Source organism: Polyodon spathula, chromosome 17, assembly GCF_017654505.1.
Source record: "Polyodon spathula isolate WHYD16114869_AA chromosome 17, ASM1765450v1, whole genome shotgun sequence".
In the NCBI taxonomy this organism is placed as follows: domain Eukaryota; kingdom Metazoa; phylum Chordata; class Actinopteri; order Acipenseriformes; family Polyodontidae; genus Polyodon; species Polyodon spathula.
In genome coordinates, this window is record NC_054550.1 from 33361990 (window position 1) to 33383666 (window position 21677).

The window sequence follows — 21677 nt, forward strand, 5'->3', positions numbered from 1 at the left end:
CTCCCGAGCAACGGAGACGCACACTTCCTTAGAAACGGAGTACACACACAGCGTTGTCTCTAATGTCGGAGAAATAAACTGCAAAAACGATGAGATTTCTTATGAAAATGCATATTCTGTAGCTCGAATTACAAGGTAAGATTGTTTCCAAAATATACAATAATATAAATCGATAAACGTATTCACTAGTGTATTTTATGATGTAGGTAGGATATTTCATATGTGCTTGGCTTTCCATACAATGTAAATTAATTAAAATCAATCGTTTCTATAAATGCACAGCAGTAAATACCTAGACTAAGGCGTCTATTCAGATACGTAGAATAGTGGCTATTACATTTAGGCAATAGTGCAAGGGAGCATTTCAGGACGGGTTTGATCTTGGCACGAAATACATTAGAATTATAGCTGTTGTAATTCTAATTCTGTAGGCACCATTTTGACAAGCTAAAAGTAGTTTAAAAGGAGACCGTTTTCTACATTATTTACACCTTATGTACACACTACTTAAACATACTATATATGTATAGATTTTTTACCAATAGTTTGTTCAGATCTTTCTTTACAAACGTATTGCATTCTTTGCCGGCACTATATCGCTCTGTGAATTAACTTATTCCTGCGACTAACCTTGTCAGCATAAAAGGGTTATGAATGTCACTGCAAGAAACACTCACTGCAGCAAAACACATCATGTAAACACGAGGCCATCTTTTTCAGGAAACATTTTAAAATAAATATTGTAACCTGAGGGGGATAGCATACGTAAAAAAATACGTTTATAACAATAACAACAGCACCTGCAGTGCGATACCATTAACTGACAGTATGGGGCACTGCACCTTTAAGAACAGCATGTACTGTATTTCATTTCTCCAGCAGGATAGCTGAGTTCCAGTGGCAGGTAGATATCTAGCTTGTAGCCCTCCATTGTATGTTTTAAGTATGTACAGTGTATTGCACTATTCCTGTGTTCACTGTACCTTTCACACCACTTTGCTGTAAATCCACATAGATGTACTCATACTTTTGTTTTGAACCCTTGTGCAATGCTGAAACATGAATAAAGTTAAAATTACCTTTTACTACTTTAACAGAAATGCAGTGGTGCCAGTCAATGCTTAGTGAACAGCTTACCAGTCATTTCAAATGTTATATATCTATTCCAGACCCATACTGAGTTACAGTATGATGCAATGTTTGTTATAAAACTGTACCTGTAAAGTATCAGTATTAGTCCTATGTGAATGAAATGCTGAGAATTTGGATTGAGTGGCATGGCATACGAAAAAGCAGCAGGAACAACAAAGAAGAAGAAAGGAAGACCAGTGTGTACAATAGGAGAAGGGGTCACAGTGCACCAGCAGATGCGCCAGTAGCTTGTGTACAATGGGAGTTCAGAAATGCCACTGTACAAGAGCCATCCTGTGAAAGAAAAACAGACAGTGGCAACAGAGCAATGCAAATGCAAATACACAGAAAGAGCAGTGTGCTCACAGTAACTGGAATTCAGTCCCAAACTGGGGTCCAGATTTCTCCGCAATAACAACTAGTCAGCTCAATAGTATTACTGTAGTATCTATTTTATGATAAGTGTACCATTCACTTTAATTGGGATTTGGAAGCACAATGAAAGGGAATTGCAGAGAAATTCCACTTGTTATATATAGCAGAAGAGTGTACTTCATCCCAAGGTTTTGCATGATACACATGAGATAACTAATGCTGGTTCTGTTATGCTAAGATATGAAATGGGAAATACGTTCAATAAAAGGGAAAAAAATAGCTCACAAATGCATTTCTGTAGAACCACTATAACACAGTCTCAACTACTTATACTTCGTACGTTTTTTTAAAGAAAGCTAAAAATCAGCTCCAGTTTTTGTACTCTTTTTACCTGCAGTGCTGCTTGTTTTTTTTTTTTTTGTTTTGTTTGGATTGCAGTGAAGTGTTACATTGTTTAATATAAAAACAAATAGATACCGAAATAATAAAAAACCTGGATAAGATTTAGAATGTCATGCTCCTGTAGTTTCAGTAAGATGCGATTTAAAAGGCCTGTTTCTATGGCAGCCTTTTGAGCAAGGTCTCGTGTAGCACAATATAATTCTAGAGCTCAGCTAGACAAATAGAACTCTGTACCTTCAGCAGAAAAGATGCCTCTGTGTCTTAAATGATCACCCATTTTAGCACGGATTCACACTGTATTTAAAAAACACAATATTGGTTATTTGTGCAGCTTAGTATTAATGGGCCTGTGGACTGTTGCAAATGGCTGCAGTCTGCTGTAAAGGAGTCCCATTCCTAATCTATTGCCAGTTATAAAATTTCACTATTTTGTGATACTGGTAACCTTTCATGATTTCAGAATCTGTTTCAGAATCTGCTTAAAATTGATATTTTTCTGACTTTCCTTCATTCTCATCGTAGTTCATAACACCACCCCCCTTAAACAAAATATTCCAGGGAAATTCAAAATGACGCAAAGCGAAAAGCAAAAACAAAATGGAAATGAAGAAATCATTAAAGAGTTGGTGAGTTCTGTTTATTTTTTAGATTTCCTTTCTGTGTGGTGCTGTCTCTTATGTGTTATTTTATTATCTTGAATAGTTCAGAACATATAAATTGTGATACAGTTAGATACAGCTACCTTATCAAAAACTGTGTACAGCAGCTGTGTTTGTAAAATGAATGCTTGGGGAATGTCTTGGTTCTTAACAGTGCACTGGCAATGGGATATCCTACGAGAAGGTCTCCCAGGAAGGTGAAGGCGTCACTGTTCTGGAAATGTTTTTCTCGGGGTATCCCCGCATGGTGGGACTTTCTTACTTTCCAAACCTGACCACCCTAATGCTGGTAGGACAGCACATTCAGAAGATCGAGGGGCTGCTCTCCTGCCCGGTACTCAAGGAGCTCTGGATTATCGAGTGCCAGCTGACTGTGAGTTGAGCCTTTAGTAATTAAGTGTGTGGTGTTTCCAACCCCATTCTAACTATTGAAATGATGTGGGAAGAGCACTGGGATTACTGTGTTGCTTGTCAGTGTCTGCTTTTGTTTAAGCATTGCCCCCCTGTGCGATATCCCAAGGATTTGTTCTATTCCCTGAGAGCAATCCTACTTTCTCAAGCCTGGGCAAACGACGTCAACTATATTGCTGCACATGTGGTTAAATTCCATGCTGAGACTTGTAATTTGTTGTACCGGAATGCTGAGTGTAGACACAGCTAATAATCCCAGACTTTCAATGCATAAAATAAGCATTCTAGCTGCCCAGAATGGTATAGTGGCTTCACATATACACTATGCATACAGTAGTGGCAAATTAAAGGGACAGTGCTAGATTTTTGCTAATCTCTGTGTTGCACATTAAAAAAACACTTTTTTTTTTTCTTATTTGTACATAGAAAATTGCTGGTCTTCAAAACTGCCTTCGGTTACAGAAACTCTTCCTCTATGACAATAAAATTAATAAGATTGAAAACTTAGAGCTGTTGGAGAAACTAGAGGTGCTTTGGCTTAACAACAACCAGATTGCTGCCATTGAGGTAAGACCTTCATTCATTCAATAATATCTGTGCAGCCTTTTTGTATTTTAGTATTCAGTGTATCCATAGCTAGTGACTCACCACTCTTCAGTGTTACTTACCTCTGTAGCATGCAATACGTAAGCAGTAAGACCCGACAGAGGGGTCGGTTTTGGGCAATACCATCCACCCTGGTGAATCTGATTGCACTTAGAAAACGGGCAGCTGTTATGAAGAAAAAAAAAGACAGAAACAAGTTTTGTGGTTTAAATTAGGTGGCTCAAGGATATCTATCCAGGTGAAAAGGCACTTATGCTGGTACTTTTTATTTCCTGGTCATCTATTGAAAATTAATCTACCCTCCTACCAATGGTACTAGCCAATGAGATGCCAGGAAATAGAAAGCCCATTTTCTAAATTGAATTAACTGTTAAGGTTCTTGGACTATAACCATGAGGTCCTGACTCCCTCCAACTGTGAATCCAATCTGGAATGAGTTAAAAGGGTTGGTGTAAAGAGACCTTTATTTTTTCTTTCTCTTGTTTATTTATAGGGGCTGACAACACTAAAAAACTTGGAAGAGTTAAATCTGGCTGACAATGCCATTGAAAAAATTGGTAAGTTTGAAGAAGAATCTGGAGTTGTGGCAGCGTGGTACTATTTGTCAAACCGAGAATATACAGTTGCTGTAGCTTGATTAGTAGAACATTTGTTAATTGGGATTTAAAGAGCTTTGATCACATGGTAATATTTTCCCTTTGATTTCATGCAGGCCATTGCCTTGAACCAAATGAACTCCTCAAAAGGCTAAACCTTTCTGGGAACAAAATATGCTCCTTTAAGGTTTGTGAGAGAACTCTTGCAATACTTTTTTTTAAATGTTTTTTATCCCAACATAATGTTTCCAGTTACAGTTTCTAAGAAAATCTATGTAGTGTAAGACTTTAATGCAATATATATATATATATATATATATATATATATATATATATATATATATATATATATATATATATATATATATAATAGTATGTATGTATGTACATGTATGTATGTACATAATGTATATATATATATATATATATATATATATATATATATATATATATATACTATATATATATATATAAGTATTTATTTAATAAGTGTTCATATTTTATGTTTATTCTCTGTCTTCATAACCTTTAGATGTTCAGTAAATTGATGGCAATTGTCTGCATTGATTTAATTTTAAATTATTCATTTTTGTTACAGGAGCTGACTCACTTAGCAAGATTGCCTTGTTTAAAAGAGCTGGGTTTAAAGGACCCACAGTACAGCCCAAACCCGGTGTGTTTGCTGTGTAACTATGCTACACATGTGCTGTACCACATACCCACGCTACAAAGGCTGGACACATATGATGTGTCTAATAAACAGATTAAGGATGCAGCAGAGGTAATATTATGTGGGATTTAGCAGAGAGTGATGAATAACTGGGGAGAGTGGGGCTAGCATTCGATTTTATTTGTGCAAATAAGTTCAAACGGAATACTTGGCAAATTGTGAGGGCGGCATTTTAATGAAGGGAGTGTTGTAAAGGGGGAGGACACTGTAAAATGCTTTTGCATAGTTCTTGCCATTGATCTAGCTTTGGTGAGCTTTCTTCACAACTAGTTGGCATTTTGCATTGTTTAGTCAGAAGTGTAAAACAAGTGTAAAAACACTTTTAAGTGTTTCATCATTTGGAAACATCCATGTTGCTTTACAGTGACGCTGTTGTCTTGCCACAGCATTCTGCACCGTCAGATCAGATTCATGTATTTTACCAGACAATGTATTATTTAGATATACTTACTGGCTTGAATTAACATAGAGAATAACATGTACATTATTATAGTGAGATAATGTCCTGTCTCTGTTTTTGTATTCTAGTCTACAGTGATGAAAAAGATGATGTATTACAACATGCGAGTGAAGACCACTCATCGTCGATTGGCAGAGATGCTTACAAGACTCACGAAACAAAGAAACCAATTGCAACAGCATCCGGTGGAGCAAATAAGAGCTCTGAACTTTGCTCTAAAAAATGTAGGTAAAAAAAGTGCAGTGCAGTATAATGTAGAATGTAATTTAATTGTTTGTTAGGAACACAGCACTAATGTTAAATGTAGATACACTGTTTACTGTATACTGTATTTTGGAAATGCACTTATGTATAGCATATAATGTAAAATATAAAGCTCTTTTTGCATTACTACAGCTGAAAGTAGACTGCAGACAGAAATACGCAAGGGCAGGTGGGTTGCTGCTCCATTATTAGCACCTCGTGACCTGCACTCATATATTCTAAACTCTGTATCCATTGTGCTGACATTTGCGCTTGAAAAAATGAATTTTTAAAATACGTTATTTATAGATGTGTTTTTAAGTGATGCATTTTCTTTTTCTCCTCTCAACAGCTGGAACGTGAATTATCTGAGATCCAATCATCTTCAAAAAAGTGCAGTAGCAAAGAGTCCCCAGACTCCAGGGACGAGCAGAAATGTGTGATGGAGGGATCCAGCGACAACAGCAGCAGTGCTGGGGACAGTGTGGGGGATCCCGGCCTGGAGCAAAAGCTGTTCCGGAAACTTGATGCCATTAAAGACAGGCTTGCATTCTGGAAAAGAAAGATGGATGAGTATGACCATGGGGCAACCCTTTTTGTTTGGGCACTTAATACTTAATACAAATACTGGACATTGCCAGTTATTATAGGACACCAGCAATACCTAATTGCCTAATACAGGATTCCCACAGAAATGTGCTCTCTCCATAGTCCAAGAACGTTGTTACCCTCATCATACCTGATGCATTATCTCTGCTTGCCCTAGAACTAGAAGTCTAGATTATATCTGGTTTCATGGAACCTGAATAGAGCAGCGCTAATACGGGTCTACAAAACCAGCCTAGATGCAAGCCCTAAATAGTAGTCTGTATATTATTGTATATAATAAGTATATATAATAAGTCAAATATTATTGTAGCACTATAAAAAAAAAAAAACAACATATGCAATAAAAAAAGAATACTCGGCTAGACATTGTAAAATCTTTTTGTTTTGCAGAATAGAGACAATCTACCAGCAGGAAGTAACAAGAGCCAATGAGTGTAATGACATGATGGTGCGATTTCTGCTGATTGAGCTGGAAACAGTAGGAAATATTCGATTTGAAGAAGGCTCCACATCGGATGTCTGGTAAATTTAGAACTGAAATGCTCTCAACTCAACAGTTAATGTGTTATTACAAATCCATTGCGGTATGTCGATAAAACATCAGAAGTGTGGTCTAGTGCTCTTATGACTGAGCTATTTTCCCACACCATAATCTTTATACTCAACATAAGGATATACATTTCAAAGCCATTAGCATGATTATTTTGCCTTTTCCCCCATAAAGGTTCAGTTCCTGCTATGACTTAGTCCTCTCCCGGTTCTGTGCATGGGATTTCAAGGCTTATGGAGTTACAGGAGTCAAAATAAATCGTATAATCAGGGTCCATAATCGGATTTTGAGACTCCGATTTGAAGAAAAACTGCACTCTCTTTTGGCAAATGAGGAGTCGTCCATTTTCTCTCAGTAAGTCTGCCAGGGTGTTTAAAATGTCTTTCCACTCCACTGGGGCTTGTGATCTTGGTTTCTGTTTTGATGGATTTCAGGAGCAAATTATGTAACGTGTGGCAATTGCTTCCAACAGCTTCAAACTACTCAGGTTAAAACATCAGGTCTGGGGTTAAATAGAGTGCTTATTTACGTCAGACAAAGACATTTTCTGCATATTACCTGTGTAGATTAAACATGTTTTTTACTTGAAATATATAGCAGAAGGCAATTGAAGCTAATTCCCGTCTCTAAACAATGGCATTACTGTTTCTCTATACTAATCCCACTGGTAGGATATTTTGGCTTAGCCAGTCTGTCTTGTGACTGAGTATCTGGCATTGACAGCTGGGAGCTCACTGCCTCCATCCATCTCTTCAAACAGAAGTCTGTGGGCAGTGTGAATACAGTGCCCCCTTGTGGATAGTCAGTAGTTACAGCGGTTCATAAAATGTTTAACAAACAACACAACACTCCCAAGTCTTCATGTTAGTTTGATGATGGCATTAGCGCACCACTCAAATCAACAACTTAAAAACATAATTCACTGTATCATGTCCTTCTCAATTATCCTGGGTACGATATAAGAATAAGAATGAATGTTTTAAATTTGACTGTTTACAGTATCATTTTACAATGCTACAGTTTGTTCAAATCTGCTTTTCTTGTTTAATAGAAACTACAAAAAGTTGCTGGAATACCTGTTTTATGTCTGTGATCCACAACTTCCCAGTGGGAAGGATGAATTATTGCACGTGCTGGAGAATGGATTTAAAACTGCTGACGCATACAAGGTATTGAAAAAATCCAGTGGTTTACCATATATGACATCCACCTAGATAAATATGTGCTGTACTGTAAAATATTACCCCGTGTCAAGGTGTGGATTTCAAATGCAATTGCTTTTGCATTCAAATCATGTCAGCTTGGGAATGTGCAGAGAATGTCATTTTTATGCTTAAGTCATACTGCATCAGCAAAGAAAAAAAAACATGTGAATACTCATGAGACCCATTGAAAATGAGATTTTCTAGTATGTAATCTGGTAATAATTGTGCAAACCCACTGTATAAAATGAAATTGCATTGGTAGGTTTCAGATTCAAAGTTGTAATGTAAATATTTTCTTGGTAGGCTTTGGGTAAAGAGAGAGCAGTTCCACTCTCCAATAGTATAAGTCTTTGTGAGCAGCCAAGAATAGAGTATCTACAGTCGCAAACCAAAGCCTGGGGCAAAACTGTCATTGATCCTGTTCCATTCAGACACGGTAAGTACATCTGCATTCTGTACTTACAACGGAAATGTGCAGTGTGCCTTTAAATACTCCAGTGCTTCTGGTAATAAAGATTGAAATTCCGTTTTAAAAATATATGAGCACACACCCGCGCTACCTGTGTGTCAGTTAATCCGAGTAACAGTATTACAATGTCTTTCCTACTTTTAAGAAGTGTAGGTTTAAAATGTTTCACAAAGGCTTCAGTGCCCCAATTGCTGCAAGCAGAGGAAGAGCATTAATGGAAATTTTTCTAAAAATAACAAACATTTAGGAAATATACAATCACTGAAAATCATGTGCAGCCCTGGTCCTGCAGACTTCAGCTGGCTGATACAGTAGCCAATCACACTATTCCAATTCTATGGTATTTATTTCAATAGTTTCTCTCATTGAACATTATGATTTTTTTTTTTTTTAATGCATGCACAGTATGGTACTTCTGTAGTTAACTAGTAAAATATTAAGGTTGTGTTACAGTTAATGTTATTTTTTGTAACTTAAATTTAAACATTTATCTTTCAAAGGCCAGATTATCGTTGCCAAAGTCTTCCTTGGTCCTAGCGTCCAGGCTCAGAAATCAGAGCCAATTGATCAGGTGAATTACCCAAAGGCTCATTCTGTCTTCCGCACACGGAAAGTGGAGAAAAACACAGGAACCGGGGAAGATAAAGGTACCGTGTGAAAAAACTGGAGTTGATCTGGGCTTGTTATTCACCAATCAGAAAGATACTAAGGGTCAGGCAATTTACTTGAAGGAAGCCATTCATGTTACAAAACTTAAATAAACTAAGGCAAGTGGGCAAGCGTTTTGGCCAGTGTCTTCTTTAGCACAGGTCTGCTTTTCAGTAGTTAATTGTCCTGTATTTGTTTATTTTTTTATTTTGTATTTTATTTCTTTTAGAATTGGCCTGTTTTGCGAATCAGCATAGCAACTGTGACTGCAGCCTGAGGCAAAGTGAATGGTTCGTCTTTGACCACGAACTTGTCTTGCCAGAATATATCATTGACTTTGAGTATATCACACAGGTAGGGCCCTTCTTTTTAACTATCAAAAATAAAATTAGCACAAAGCTATAAAAAGATATTTGGTTTTTCAATTTTTATATAATTTATGTCTATTAAAGAAATGTATGTATTCCGATTTTTTTTAGATTTGTTTTGAATAATGTGACATATTTGCTTAGTTATTCATAAAATTAAGTGGGGTGTAACCACTGTACCTAGCTGAAGAGCTTGCTGAGATGTACTGAAAATGCCTTGGTGTTTAATAGAAGAAAAAAAAAATGCCTGGAATTTTCTGCCAAATGCTAATAGGTCCTCTTCTGGTTTCCTCTGAATTAGGACAGGCCACAGCCCCTATTCACTTCCCTGCTTGATAAAGGGACCAGTACTGGTAGTGAAGAGCCATCATCTGCACAAGCAGTGCCAGCGTCTCCTCCTGACATGAACGTCGATGAGAAAACGCTGAACATGGAGCCACTTATCAAACCACGACCCAAAATGATCAGCCTGGAGGAAAAGACTGTGCTTGAGCTGGCGAAGGCAAACATCCTCAGCCAAATCACAGTGAGAAAACATTTATACTACAATGGATGTGTCTACAAAACGGTATATTGCAATTATGATACATTTTGAAAACACATTTAGTAATAGATTTAGATATATATGCGAATTACACTAGAGAGTCTATCATCCGGATAGTTAGTTAACCTGACTGCAATAAAAGGAAGATCTAGCAGCACTATGCTTTTATAGCAGACAAAACTGGGCATCTGACCAGACTGCTTTGAGCCCTGCTTGTTCTGGTTACTGGATGTTGGACTGCACTAGAATTGGGATCAACTGATAGACTTGTTCATGCATTGTGTTTTAAAGGTTCTGAATCTTCATGGAAACAGTCTGAATAAATTAAAGGACCTCTCTCGTCTGACGGCCTTACGAAAACTTATTATCAGCTTTAACGACTTCACACATCTGGATGATATTTCACATCTGGTGAGGCTTGTGAATAAAAGTTTTCATAGTTTTTGTCTGTCTGATCTGATTCTGTCACAGGTGTGTGTGAATGATCTATTCTAGTGCAGAATAGGCAATAGCATCCTTTGCAGATATAAAACACTGCCTGTAGTTTTATATGAGAGATTGAATTAGTCTTCTGATTTATTATGTTTTACAGCTCGCGTGTTCTACTCATTTTCATGTGAATAATAAATATGTAATACAAATGTTTGATAATATTGATAATTGTTCATTCTTTCCTTTTAAATTTCTGTTAATTAAATGTTATTTTTCAAAATGCTCTATTCCTTGGACACATGTAGGTATTTTTAAATGAACAGGTTTATGCCTTATGGTCTTTTTCACAATTCAAGATTTAATGACGGATGTTAATATGCAGTCCCATTTAGAGTATGTGGATGCTAGCTATAATCGAATCCAGACCCTGGAGGGATTGAGAGGGGTGAACAAGCTAAAGCACTTGGATCTGAGCTGGAACCAGTTGACTAGAGACAGAGATGATATCGGAGTTCTCCGCAAACATGCTCCAGCACTGCAGAACCTGGACATCAGACACAATCCCTGGCACAAAGCAAGTACACCGGAGTTTCCTGAACACTGTGTATTGAAGTCCTTGCCAATAGCGAGTTTTTCGTAGGCAATGTGTTATAAAACTCCTTTTAAAATAAAAAAAAAAAAATATCAGAAATCCCTTATGCAGTTTTGACCAAAGATTTAAAACTCTTTATAAGCAGAATGATTTTGTGAACAGGAATTATTTCAATCTAGTTAAAAGAAAAATGACAAAAACAGTGCAAGGGCAACCAAAATGTTTTAAAAGCATTAGTAATGTTAACAGCAAAACAGCAACAAAGAACAATTTGGCTTAACAGTTGAAAAAAACACTTGAAAGTTGGGCGCATAAAAAATAAATTAAAAAAAAAGTTCAACATACCCTTCTGAGGTAAACTGCATAAACTACTACTATTTACTATTTAAGCATAGATTTAGCATTATATAAAAAACGTATTTAACTGGCAAGAAAATTAAAGAAAAAGTAACTACCTCTTGTACACGGTGTTGTTGAGGCAGAATCACTTGGATCCTTTCAGTCCTAGCATGACAAAGTTCTGAGCTCAATCAGCTCCTAGGAACCGGATAAGCTTTGTACATTTTCTTTAGTAAATATAATGCCTTGGCTAAATGTTATTTAAAAACATGTCAGCCTTGTTCAGACTAGTCACCTTTAGTTTCTAAACGTAAAGCCTGAAGCTGCTTGCAGTCTGCTGCACTGTAAAAGAACATGTGTTGCCCATCCATGTTAGTCTGTACAGGGTTCTCAACAACTGGAAGCCTAATTCTGTTCTGCTCTCTTTCGTCAGACTGGATCCCTGCGCTTGACTGTAATAGGTCGACTGAAGACACTGGCCCACTTGGATGGCGTGCTTGTCAATGAAGAGGAGGCTGCAGTGGCTTTACGAATGGCTGTTGGATTCAGAATTACTCAAGTAGGAAAGGATTTCTTTTGAGTATGAGAACGATTGTGAACATGCATGCCTGTATCCAGATCCAGCTTTAATCTTGGTATACGGCATTAACACTATCGGGTAAAGAACAGCACATCAGAAGAGTGCAAAAACAAATAACAATGTGAAGCGTAAAGACATTTAATACAATAATAAAAAAAACAGTAACACATGAAATCACCTATCACAGTACTGCTCAAGAAAATATCATTGTTACCTGCTACAGAGTTAAAATAGCTTCCAAAGCAATTATTTCACAGGAACTATAATTAGATTAAGCATATCATTCCCTGTTTGTTTTACTTTGAGTTTTAAAGGAAAAGATCACGCAATTTGCCTCTCTCCCCCTATGTTTGTTCTAACATACTTTAGTCATAAGCACTGGCCTGTAAGTTTTTTAATGTGTTTTTTTTCCCAGGGTTCCCTGTTGGTTCACTCTCGGACCGATCGAGCCCGGCCACGCAGCCTCAGTTTACTCTCATCAGCCCAAATACTGACCCAGCTCAGCAAAAACAAACTGGGCACATCTGCTGAGTTAGAACCAGGCTGGTACACGAAGGTGAGCACCTGTAGTTACACACTGCGTGGCTGCTTTAGAACAACCTGCTACCTCTGGAAACAGCGCTTACGGTTTTGTGTTTAGGGGTTAACTGAATTTTCCTGGTATTACACCTTTAGATCACTGCCCTGAACCTTGACGGACAGAAAGTGGTGCGTCTTGTCAACCTGGACAAACTGCAGAACTTGCGTTGGGCATCTTTTAATGACAACATGATCAGCAAGATTGAAGGCCTTGAGAACTGCCAGCAGCTTGAAGAATTGTCTTTAGATGGAAACTGCATTTCACGGTTGGAAGGTTGGATCATACATGAGAGAGATTTGGGGGGGGGGGGGGGGGGGGGATGTTCTCTTTTGTTCTCTTTGAAAAATACTGTGAAGCCATAAATATCTGCAAGTCTTTTTACTATGTGTTTTTCACGTATGAAAAAAACATTTTTGGCACAAAATCAAATTCCACTAACAATGCATACTTTGTATCTTGCAACGGGTCACCAACATTTCTGGAGCAAAATAGGTTTTATGGTTATGATTCGCTAAATATTTTGGCCACAAATATCTATGGCTTTGCAGTAAAAACTAGAACTTTTATTTTTACCAGTTTTTAAATATCTGGCTCTAGTTTCAATAACAGCATGTGCTCTTTGAAATATACACTAACAATTCAGACACTGGGCAATTTTAATGTATTAAAAGTAAATTTTTTGTGTCTTTCAAAGGAATTTCAAAGATGACCAAATTAACCCGATTCAGTCTCAATAAAAACCAGTTGGTCTGTCTGAATGGAGAAATCCTAGAGAAACTGACTCACCTTCACTACCTTTCTGTGGAAAACAATAAAATCCAGTCATTAGAAGGGGTGGAAAAGGCATCTTCATTGATCGAATTGTACATCGGAAACAACAACATAGCTGCAAACCGGGACATCTACCATTTAAAGGTAAAAATACATTCATATGTGTAATAATATTTGTTTCCATAAATCTGGTGTACAATGCCAGAAATGTACTGCTTTACTGTCAGGCAGATGTATGGTACTGTATTTGAGACATAGCTGGAGCAAGCCGAGAAAGCAGATACGAATTTATAGGGTAGAAAAAAATGTTTCTACTATGGTCTAGAACTACATATCTGATTAAAAACGCACATACAAACTGCATACAGGCACTGCAAATGAACAGTACAATACTGCATTTAAAACCCATTTCAGAATATTGTATACACCCCTGTTCTTCTTTTTCTATTAAATCTGCAGGCAGTGTATTCACTGTATGTTTCTTTATAGGGCCTAACTAACCTTATTATCCTGGATTTATATGGGAACCCTTTAATAGGGAAGCAAGAAAACTACAGGCTGTTTGTCATATTCCACCTGCCTGCTCTGAAAGCCCTGGATGGAGATGCCGTGGTAAGTGTGTTTCACAAAAACCTGTAAATCTGACAGCTGCTGCTCATTTTGTTTGCCTACTGAAAAGGAAAAAAAAATCTAAAACACAGGTATTGTTGATGTTGTTTTAAGGAATTGTCTGAATCTGAGAATGCAAAGGATGTGTTTGGAGGCAAACTGACACCTGATATGGTCGCAGAGAAGCTGGGGCATTCAAATTACACTGACATCCTTCAGCTGGACTTACCGGCATCTTCAATTAGGTAAAAACAAATGGTATTAACACAACAGTATTAGTGGAGAGGTTTTTTTTAACAGAATGCTCTGTATGTTTTATTTGCTTTAGAAGTCTTTCCACTCTCTGGTTCATAGGACTGTGGACCTCTCTCCAGCAGATCTGTTCAGGCGTTTACGAAGCATCAACTTGGAACACAACAACCTGACCTCTTTCAGTGGCCTCATTTTTCTTCCTAATTTAAAGGTAGGTTCCCCTGCCGTTTTCCTGCCTGTCACCTGTTTTTTTTTTAATTGCTGCTAGAGACAAAGCAAGTGAAAACTGCCATGACTTTAAAATGTACAAATAATTAATTTTGCAGAACTTGCCTTCAACTGACGCCAATTCCTACATTCTTCTTCTGTTAATAACAGAACATTCCAGCTTGTCCCTTGCTTTGCCTGTAGAAGGTTATGCTTGCTGGATTAGTTGGAGAATCGCATAATCACATGACCCAGAGGAGACACAGTGGTTGTATTCTATTCTATTCTAAACATATTTATGATTTTGTTTTTATTGGTTTTGTTTTTAGGTTCTGTGTCTCAATCATAACCATATTGATTCCATTCTGCCCAGACTGAAAACACAAGCCCATTTAAGTAACAGGCAAATGCTGTACCAGAAAGTGAACTCCAGTGGCTACGGGCAACAAGGACTTTCAAAAGGCACCAGGTATCCACTCACATGCACTCTCTGTCATTGCACATGGCTAGTTCTTAGAAAATGCAATACTTTACTGTTTCAGAAGGTGGCAGTGTTGCATCAGAACTACTGTGCTGAACTGGAGTTCTTGTGTGAATATCAACATATCCTGAATTAGGTTTAGAATGTACCTGATATTCTTGACCTCTTAACCTCCATCCATTTTGGCGTAGTCAATGAATCTGCAAAGCCGCCTGTTTCTGTTGCCCCCAGTCTGCCTTTGCTGCAGTCAGTCTATAGAAGAAACATTTAGAAAAGCCTAATGAAATTGTTTTCAGTGACCTGAATGTATTGTTTGAAATCCTTCAGAGATCCAGCGCCCATTGAAAGTTTGGTCCCAATAATGCAAAGTTTGGAGGTGTTGCATTTAGGCTACAATGGGATTTCAAGTCTTGCTAATCTACAGCTCAGCAGGCTTACAAATTTAAAAGCACTCTTTCTACAAGGTACGCCTTTTTTATTTAAAAGTTAATGAATTGCTTTCAGGTTGCAGTTAGTCGGTTTAAATCAAACCACCCATATACTGCACCTTTTGTCTTGTAAAATGTATTGTTTGTAAGTTTTATATTTCTTTCCATATTCAAGTATAGAAAAAATGATAGCATGTGCTGAAGAACTTCATAAATAGTTTCTTAAAAGAAGAAAATAAAAACATCTCTCAGCAATTATCTGGAAGAACTAATTGGTATTTTTTTGCAACATTATTGCAGCAGAAAAAAAAAAAAACTATTCATTTTGAGTTCACGGATTTAATCATTTATTATGTGCATGTCAGCTGTGATCAGAAAGACAATGCAGTGCGTGAACTGCTAAATTGTACTAAAATAACAGCCAGCTGTGAGAACTGTAAATATATAATGAGTGCCGTCAAAGAGAGTGTGGTGCCTTCTGTTCTGCAATCTTTGTTTGTTATGTAGCTCTGTGACTGTTTCTTAAAGCCTACAGTGTGTCTTCACACTGTGTAATTGTATTAGTAGATTGTGTACAAAGGGCTGTACATGCTGTTTGTTCCAGGTAATGAAATCAGTCAGATTGAAGGGCTAGAGGGGCTGCAGTATCTCCGGGAGCTGGTGCTAGATCGAAACCGGATCAAAACAATAAACGAGACCTCCTTTGTAGGCCAGGTCTCTTTAGCGGAGCTCCATCTCGCAGAGAATAGGATTCGAGAACTGAACAACTTGCAGCCTTTGATGGAGCTTCACAGACTCTTTGTGGGAATGAATAAAATACAGGTATAGTATAGCGCATCAGGGCACCAGAAACAGCTTTGAATCCGTAAAGCCACACGTCTTAACTATGTTATAAATAGAGATCCAAAATGAAGACAAGAACAATGTCATTCACACAATCCAACCTTTTTGTAAACTGTGAGGCTTCTAAAACACATTATTTTAAGTGAAAGTTGTTTCTTTTGGGTACAAATCGTATAGGAACATTTTGAGTTAAGTACTAAATGACGGCTGGATGCGTGATATGTAAGCATCACTGAATTTGTGGGAATAAGGGAGTTTGAGGCTATTTTCACTCACCCTTCTTAACCTGAATCAGGAGTATGCCTGGAGATACGTGAATGTAATTTGGTCTCATTTGTTCATAGTTCAGTTCTCACATGCTTCATTTCTTAATTGGTGCCTGTAGAACTATAACAAAAATGTAATCAAATCATGCCATTTATGTCCTTTTTCTAAGAATCTGTTCTTATGATAAAATTTGTGTAAAAACCTAAAAATATATATTTTGAAACTTTTATTAATTTACATTGGATCAGTGCAAGCAGACAGCATGCATATACATTTTTACACTATAATAACAAAAACACAGTATAGTTTCATCAATTAAAAAATGTATATTCAGCATACTGGAAAAAGCGTTTAGGGGTGGAATGTTTTTTGCAAGTTTTATGCCACTCAGCACTCTTGCTGACTAAGTGAAGATTTTAATAAGCAAGATATCCCATAAAGGACTAAAAAGAGGTATCTGATTGAATATTGTACCAGCCTTTTTTTGTTGGGTTAAAATGCAGAATCTACTGATTTTGCATCAGAAATTTAAAAAAAAAAAAAACAAAAAACAAAAAAAAAACCTAACTTTTTCTAACCTATTCTAAAAGAAGATGCTTATCTATTCAGTGATACCCAGATAGTTAGTAAACACCGTAAGCGGTCTGAGCAGTGGGGTAAAAAGGCAAAATATGTCGCACCTCAATGACCGCAAACTATCACAATTTGTTATTCAAATGTTAAGCTAGGAAGATGTTATTGACCCTGGTCTGTGAAGAACAGGCTTAGAATGCTGTATAAAAAAATGTACTGAACCAATTCTGAAAAGGGGTTCTAAAAACTCAAAAACTCATCTCGTCTTCTTGCAATAGTTCAGTGCCAAAGTAAGTATAATAATATTTCAGATAATTAAACTTCATTGTTATTGGCAGACTTGAACCTTGAACTGAAAAGCACACAGCTTCTGCTCATATTCAGATTCTGCTCCATTATTCATGCTGATAGGTTTATTTCAAAGCAACTTAATTTAGTTACTTTACAATTTCAGGATATGTCAGAACTGGAGAAACTGGATACTCTTCCAACACTGATAGAGCTTTCTGTTGTTGGAAATCCTGTAAGTATGCATTTAAGAGCATCTGTTAAATAGACACGTATGAACTTATCATTTCTGTGGTTCATTCATTTATATGACTCACAATATGAATCTGTGTATTTATTATTATTTATTCTTTTATGTTAACCATTTGGTATATGATGCCAAATAGAAACTATTTAAACTTGGCACTGCAAACCGTTTTTAAAACATTATCAAGAATGTGTCTTTTAAATTTGAGTGAAGTAATTCACTCAAATTATAGAACAACACACAGTTGGACAAACAGAGAAAGTACAATATGATCTCCAAAATGACCACCAAAGAGGTGGTTATGACAAAGAGGGAGTTCACTGGGTCAGGTCTTCATGAGAATACTACATGAAAGGATTGTTAATTGTCTGTTAGTACTTACACTGGCTGCTGATCTGCTCCAGATTAAAGTGATCTAAAACAAATCCACAGACCAAATGGTGTACTGGCTATGGTAGAAACCATTGGACTGGGTTCAGAACCCATCTGGCGTCAAATCATTTTAGAAATATGACAAATGTAAAGTGTTGAATGTTAGCTATAAAATCAGTACAATAGGACAGCTGCATGTCTGTCCCTCAGGATATGTAAATCCTACTTGGTAAGAATAAAATGCCCTTTGTGAGAATCACCCCGACTGTCAGCTCATAAGCCCATTCGGGCTCGGGTCTGTAATGCTGTAGAGACCGCTATGCCAGTGAGATACAGAACGCCATGCTGTGGTTCACAAAACAGAATTCTCTGAGAAGAGACATTTAAGCTGTGTTGGAAAGTGTTGCCTTGACATTGGAACAGTTTAGCCCAGTGATTTATAATGGGCCCCTGTGAGGTCGTGCCAGTTTGTCTGTGTTTGGTGCCTAGAGTGATCCCGGGTTTATCCAAGGTTATCGTACAAGTAGATATCTTGTCTTGTGTCCCTGTTAGATTGCACGCAAAATGATGCACCGCCCAGCAGTGGTGCTTCGACTTCCTGGCCTTCAGGTCCTGGATGGGATTGCAGTGAGCATGGAGGAGAGAACTCGAGCTGAACTGCACTACATGGAGCTACAGGTACTGTGAGCAACTCCGGAGTCGTGTGCATAGTGCATGTCATTATGAACTGCACTACGTGGAGCTACAGGTACTGTGAGCAAGTCAGGAGTCGTGTGCATAGTTCATGTCATTATGAACTGCACTATGTGGAGCTACAGGTACTGTGAGCAACTCCGGAGTCGTGTGCATAGTTCATGTCATTATGAACTGCACTACATGGAGCTACAGCTAGTGTGAGCAAAACAGGAGTCGTGTGCGTAGTGTATGTTATTATGAACTGCATTAATATGGAGCTACAGCTAGTGTGAGCAACTCGGGAGTCGTGTGCATAGTGTATGTCATTATTTAAGCATGCCCCATAGTTTAGCCACAGTCATGCAAGAAAAACATCAATACATCTTGCAAAACAGCACTTGACTTCCAACCTAGCATGGCGGTTATATGACAGTCATGTGACAAGAACACACCTCTGTAGTTTTATATACATTCACATAAGATAGTGCCACTGGGAGGCTTGATTTTTGTTTTATGTAGCTACAATTTACTGAAGCAAAACCTTATAATGGATAACAAACCTTCTTCTAGTCTTTATATGGGGACATGTGGAAGACACAAATGCATGATAGCCTTATATAAGGATGCCAGTTTTTCCCCATATAAAGTAATGGGGGAAAAAATTTATGAAAATTGTAATGCAAATTATATTTATTATGTGTCATAACTACTTTTTTAAAATCTATTTTCAATATTTGATGCTTGAAAGGGTTAACACTACCAATATACTTTACTTTACTGCAAACGCTCACTGTTGATCAGTTCAATTGCTCGGCTTCATTATTACAGTATTATTTTTGAAGGGGGTCACTCTATTTTCCTGTTGCAATAAGCCTGAAATCTCTCAAGGGTTTATTTGTATAAGTCTTGAAATGAGGGCAAACAATGTCAAGTTCAAACAAAAAAGTGTATTCCAAATACAAATATAAGAGAGCTCTTTAATATATATGTATTCACATAGTGAATTAGTGGATATTAAGCCTTGCTTCATCTCACTGATTAGATGAAACCTCTACTCCCAACAATACATCAGTGGCTTTGTCCCCTATTAGCTTGGACAGAATCAGTATCTCATCTCGCTAAGTAGATGAAGTTTGGCAGATAACAGAGCCTGGAAAAGCTGTGCTCATTAAACCCCTTTCTCTTCCGTCTGTCTAGCTGTCATGTTAAAAATAAATAATGTATCCTGTATGTCCAATAACTGCATTACCCTGAAGATGCTAATGTTTTGCTGATATCTTTATCACCAGTAATATTTACTAACAGAACCCAATCCCTTTGGTTTTAAATGTTTTTTAATCTTTTCCAGGAAACAAACAAAATGTAGCAAAAAAGAGGGTTTACAGGCAGATAACAGCAAACGCATACAAGATTTTGAAAGCTGATTGGTAGAGATATGAGTAAATACAGGTTATAAATACTCAGAATCTTAGCCTGAGACTATCAAAAGCCAGTGCTTTGGGGTGGACAGAATAATTTCACTGCTTTATGTTTGCGTTCCCTAAAGGGATATAAAAATGTTCTTTTCATTATTGTTATTATTCAATTTCTTAGTGTTCCCCCACTACCAACCCCGCATTAGACATCAACATACCTGGTCTCATACCCACCTTGGCGAAAGCAGCCCCATTCCGTGTGACCAACGTGCATCTAACGGGGGGACTTTATGTGAGCTCTGACTTCCTCCTGCCCCATGAGTTAGAGGACTCACCGCAGCACCAAACCCCAAAACGTAAGAAGCTTCAGAGCACCACTTTATTCTTATTTATTGTTATTATGTAATATATAATACTTCCTAAAGTCATGTTTCCCTTCCTCTCTTGTTTTAAATAGACACATTGTTGACTCACACGTTGCTGTTTTGCAGATAAAAAGCTGAAGCACACCAGCAGGGTTTTTTCAACCAATTCTCGGAGCCTGCATGCAGAAATTGCCTTCAAGCAACTAAGAGGTGGAACAAATTTTCCACCCACAGGTTTAATGCAGCAGAAGGCCTCTTCTCATCTAAATTACGCTTATCCTAACAGCCAGGAACAAGAAGGAAGGTATGAAATGTGTTGTTTAGCCTTCAGAAAACGGCTTTTACAATTTCTGTTAACCTACGACTTAAAACAGATCACTAGACCTAGTAGGCTGAACAAAAACAAGGTAAATCAAAAGGGACTTGTGTACTCCTATTTCAATTACGTGCATATATAAAACAATATGTTTTCTAGTTTCTAGCCTATATTTCGCCATGGCGAACTACAGTATTACAGTATTACAGTATTCACTGACCCACTAGAAAATAGCTGACCCCAAAGCTGTTCCTTCAAACCAGAGGGACAGATGAATATCTGCTGGGGGCAAGGTTGGAACTGAAGACAGGCAGCTCAGACTGATATTATAAATGAGCATATAATATGTATTTCAAGAGAGCACCAGCTATTGAATACACCTTAGCAAAATATATAAAGCAGGGATAAAGGGATTTAATATTAAAGCCAGATTCAGTGAGCTTTTAAAAATGTATTGATGTGTTGTTTCTCATTATTACGTCAGTAGCTTGCATTATGGTAAGGGCAAAGTTGTTTTAGAAAACTGCTATCAAATACAGTACAATACTGTCAGTACGATATCTGTCAAACTTGCTTTACGGTGTATTTAATGTACAATGCACCAAAATAACCACTTAGTAGTTACACTTTTTTTTTTTACGTTGGTTTATGTATTTTTTTCATATGCTCCATAGATAGAAACTATTATGCAATTTCTATTATGCAATAAAAAAAAAAAAAGATTCAGTATTTCAATTCCAGTTTTCTTTATTTATAAGGTTTAGTTTTCAAAGCAATACCCTTGCTTCTTTTTTTAAAGTATTTTTACTTTTTGGATAAACAAAACTGAGTTGAATGACCTACATATTTTTCTAAACCTTATTTTAGGTTCCACAGTAATAGCGCTCCCAGACCTGCACGAATGTAGTTAATATGACATGGAAGATACTGTGTTGGTGGAGGGGTTTTTAATGATGTAAGTACAACAAGAAAAAACGAGATGTAACCACTGGAAGGGAAGACCAAACGTGTACATTTAAAAGAAAAACATTTGGATAGG

The 21677-nt window shown here is 37.2% G+C and overlaps 1 protein-coding gene across 1 annotated transcript; it reads left to right on the forward strand.

Moving 5' to 3' along the window:
* Nucleotides 1–8: 8 nt before the first annotated feature.
* On the forward strand, nt 9–21244 carry LOC121329541 (leucine-rich repeat-containing protein 9-like). The gene is made up of 32 exons (XM_041275152.1): nt 9–135; nt 2431–2534; nt 2722–2940; nt 3405–3545; nt 4078–4141; nt 4297–4367; nt 4779–4961; nt 5439–5594; nt 5966–6186; nt 6613–6744; nt 6947–7126; nt 7824–7941; nt 8281–8413; nt 8947–9093; nt 9324–9448; nt 9764–9988; nt 10298–10417; nt 10821–11012; nt 11803–11928; nt 12365–12505; nt 12625–12802; nt 13224–13444; nt 13790–13912; nt 14024–14154; nt 14264–14372; nt 14698–14837; nt 15177–15313; nt 15882–16099; nt 17415–17483; nt 18420–18545; nt 20136–20313; nt 20449–21244. The coding sequence occupies exons 2-32, from the start codon at nt 2478–2480 to the stop codon at nt 20778–20780; spliced, it is 4713 nt and encodes a 1570-aa protein (XP_041131086.1). The 5' UTR covers nt 9–135; nt 2431–2477; the 3' UTR covers nt 20781–21244.
* The last annotated feature ends 433 nt before the right edge of the window (nt 21245–21677 follow it).